The 3330-nt window shown below is 53.1% G+C and overlaps 1 protein-coding gene across 1 annotated transcript; it reads right to left on the bottom strand.

Annotated features, from left to right (window-relative positions):
* Positions 1–1244: 1244 nt before the first annotated feature.
* Positions 1245–1753, bottom strand: LOC113751828 (proline-rich receptor-like protein kinase PERK10). Its single transcript, XM_027295980.1, has 2 exons — positions 1718–1753; positions 1245–1643 (listed from the first exon to the last, which is right to left on the bottom strand). The coding sequence occupies exons 1-2, from the start codon at positions 1751–1753 to the stop codon at positions 1245–1247; spliced, it is 435 nt and encodes a 144-aa protein (XP_027151781.1).
* Positions 1754–3330: the final 1577 nt, after the last annotated feature.

The following is a 3330-nucleotide window of genomic DNA, read 5'->3' as shown; positions in this document are numbered from 1 at the left end:
CGTATCTTGTGGTTGGTCCTGTGGACATGTTTCAACCTTTTATGAATGTTTGAACTTTCGAAGTATTTCGTTGGTTATTTGTGAAGTAACTTGAAATCATTGAGAGTTGTTAGGGACACTTAAGTCTCTAAACTCTTTTTCCTAGGCGATTAAGGTTTGGGGTCTCCGTAGGGGCTGCTAGGGGACTCTGTCGGCCATGGCAGCTTTACTGGCAGGCTGCCCGCATATGGCCGTTGCTCTGGACGGCGCCACCTCCCACGCTCCCAAGAGCTTTGCGGCGGCAGTTGCGGTGTCTGGTTCTGCCGCTCCAGATGCCGGTTCAGAGGTTGGTACTGTCTCCTCCTTTAGAGAGGAACCAGCCTTGCGGATGTCGCAGGAAGACATGCTACGCTTAGCAGAACCATTCCGTCACGCACTAGTGGGCAGATTTGGTTTCAGCCGCCCATCTATGGATCTCATCCGCAAGTTCTTCATCTCCCTAGGCTTGAAAGGTGACTGCTCAGTAGGTCTTCTTGATCAAAATCATGTGCTTATCCGGCCGTCGCTTCAGGAAGACTACACGCGCCTGTTCGTCAGGCGCCTCTGGTACGTACATGGGTCGGCCATGACAATTTCCAAATGGTCATTGGACTTCAGGGCAAACAAGGAGATTGCGGTTGCTCCCGTGTGGGTCACGTTCCCTGAATTACCCATCCCTTTCTTGCATAAGGTACAACTGTCCAAACTGGCCGAAACGCTGGGACGGTTGTTGCGCATCGATGCGGCGACGGCTGACCTCCGAAGGCCTTCGGTGGCTCGAATTCTCGTTGAGATGGATGTCTCCAAGCCTCCCATCAAGCGTGTCTGGATTGGGGATGAGGAGTTCGGTTTTTGGCAACCAGTAGTGTTTGAGGGCTGGCCTGCGTTCTGCACCTTTTGCACCAGATTCGGCCATACGGACGAGGAGTGTTTCAGAAAACATCCTTTGCTTCGTCCTCCCAAGTTTGTGCCCGTCGCTGCTCCATTGGTGCCTGCCAACCCTTCCGCGAGCCGCAAGGAGTATGTTCCAAAAAACTTGACTGGAGCTGCTGCGTTCCATCAGCAACTCATGCAATCCGAAGGGCAGGTGGCTCTTGAGAAGCGCAACGTCCAGGAACCCATAACAGTAGTGCCTTCCCTCGAGGTGTCGCTGCCACCTCTGGACATTGTGGCGCAAGCCCAAATAGAGGAGTAGGCTCCTCATGCAGACAACGGTGGCCACAATTCTACGACGCACTTGGAGGTGCCTCTTGGCTCACGGACGGATGGCCTGGAAGTAGCGGTGGGTGAGGGGCGTTTGCTGGTTGTGCTTCCTTCTCACGGTTCGACGGCCCATCAGGCTCCTCCCGAGGAGGTGGAGGCAAGGGAGCTCTCCGGGGGTAATCGTTTTGAGGCTCTCCAAGATCTGGCGGAGAGCTTTGAGGAGGTGAAGTCTTTCTCCTCTCCGCGTCGGGCAAAGAAAGCTTCTTGGGGACGCAGGCTGTCCGAGGGGAACCTAGAGGAATCGAGTGCGACTCTTGAGGAGTTACGTCAGTTCCATGCGGAGTTGGCTCGAGAGTGTCAGGAGGGGCAATGTGGTGAGGCTTTGCCGGCCTCTGACCAGCTAGGGATGGATAAGCATAATGCTGAAATCAAAAGGATGAGGGGGAGACCCAAGGGCAGATGCAATCACGTGGCTCCGTCGTCGCAGGCTAAGTACCTTCTGAGATCTCATGCTAAATCCAATTAGTTTCATCGTGTGGAATATCCGGGGTGCCTCTCGCCCTGACTCCATAAAGTATCTGCACAAGCTCTGCTTGGATCATAGAATTTCTCTGGTTATTCTGTTAGAACCCATGTCTGACTTAAGGCAACTAGAGGTGGTACGACGACGCCTTAAGCTCGATCACGGGGCCTCTTTCTTAAATGGCAAGGCATGGTTTCTCTGGAGTAGGGACTTTAAGCTATCCTTCTTGGAAGGGGAGGGTCAAGTAGTCCACGCGAGGCTTTCCTTTCAGTCGGGCGCCGTTGTTAATGTCTCCGCGGTCTATGCCAAATGCACTAGAGTAGGCCGACACCCTCTTTGGCAGGCCCTCGAGGCTTTCGATGCGGGCAGGGGTGAGCCGTGGATTTCAATGTGGTTTCGTCTGCGGACGAGCGCAAAGGAGGATTGCCAGTTAATGCCACTAACATGGATGAATTTAATACTGCTATGTACACTTGCGGTCTCTCCTCTGTTGACTTTGACGGCAGCCCGTTTACTTGGACGAATGGTACTCTCTGGCAGCGCCTGGACAGGGCCCTGGTGAACTCCTTATGGGCCGCGGCTTATACATTTACCAAGGTGTCCCATCTCCCTCGTGGACGGTCAGACCACTCGCCTCTCTTAATCAAGGCCAGGGTGGGGTCTGTGGTTCCTTCTTCCTTCCGGTTTCTCAACATGTGGCGTAGTCACCCTTCCTTCTTGGAGACTGTCTCGGCAGACTGGCGAGTGTCAGGATCAGGGATAGGGATGGCACTATTTCATTCCAAGCTACACTCACTGCGGGCTAAGCTACGCAGATGGAGTACGGAGGTGTTTGGGAATATTTTTGATCGGGTACAGAGAGCAGCGGACTTTTATAAACTAAAGGAGGAGGAGTTCGACTCCCACGGCGATGAACCCTCTCGAATCCGTCTACATGAAGCGCGAGCCGTGTATCTGAGAGAGCTCTCCGTGGAATGTGAGTTCTGGCGTCAAAAGGCGGCTGTCCGTTGGATCAGGGAGGGGGATGCTAACACCTCCTTTTTCCATTCGGTGGTCAAACAACGTAGAAACTCCAACTTCATCTCTCGCATGAAAGACGATGCTTTGGGTTGGCTCCACGACGCTCCTAATATACAGGACTCCGCGGTGAGGTTTTTTTCGGAGTTGTTTCAGTCGACTGGATTTGTTTCACCTTCCACGCTGCCTTTTGAACTACCGAGGATCACCGCGGAGGAGGATGCAAAACTTCGGGAACTGCCCGGGATGGATGAGCTTCGCTCGGTGGTCTTCTCTATGGATGCTAATAGTGCCCCGGGGCCGGACGGGTTCGGGGCAGGTTTCTATCAACACTGTTGGGAGACAATCAAGGACGATCTCTTGGCAGCTGTTCATGACTTCTTTAAGGGGGTCGAACAACCTCGGGGGATTTCCAGTGCATTGATAGTATTGATTCCAAAAGTGGAGAGGGCTTTCCAGTGGAAGGATTTTAGACCAATCAGTCTTTGCAATGTGAGCTCAAAGATCATTTCAAAAATACTGGCCAATCGTTTGGGGCACTTGCTGCCAAGACTAATTTCCCCTTGGCA

The sequence above is a fragment of the Coffea eugenioides genome, chromosome 11 (assembly GCF_003713205.1).
Source record: "Coffea eugenioides isolate CCC68of chromosome 11, Ceug_1.0, whole genome shotgun sequence".
In the NCBI taxonomy this organism is placed as follows: domain Eukaryota; kingdom Viridiplantae; phylum Streptophyta; class Magnoliopsida; order Gentianales; family Rubiaceae; genus Coffea; species Coffea eugenioides.
Note: the sequence above shows the minus strand (reverse complement) of the source record. Positions and strands in the feature narration are given on the sequence as shown.

Bases quoted from the DNA above. Each gene is read 5' to 3' on its own strand.
- LOC113751828 (XM_027295980.1), bottom strand. From the start codon at position 1,753: ATGAAACTAATTGGATTTAGCATGAGATCTCAGAAG. The intron at 1,644-1,717 runs GTACTTAGCCTG...TTTTGATTTCAG, and splicing joins TTAGCATGAGATCTCAGAAG to CATTATGCTTATCCATCCCT.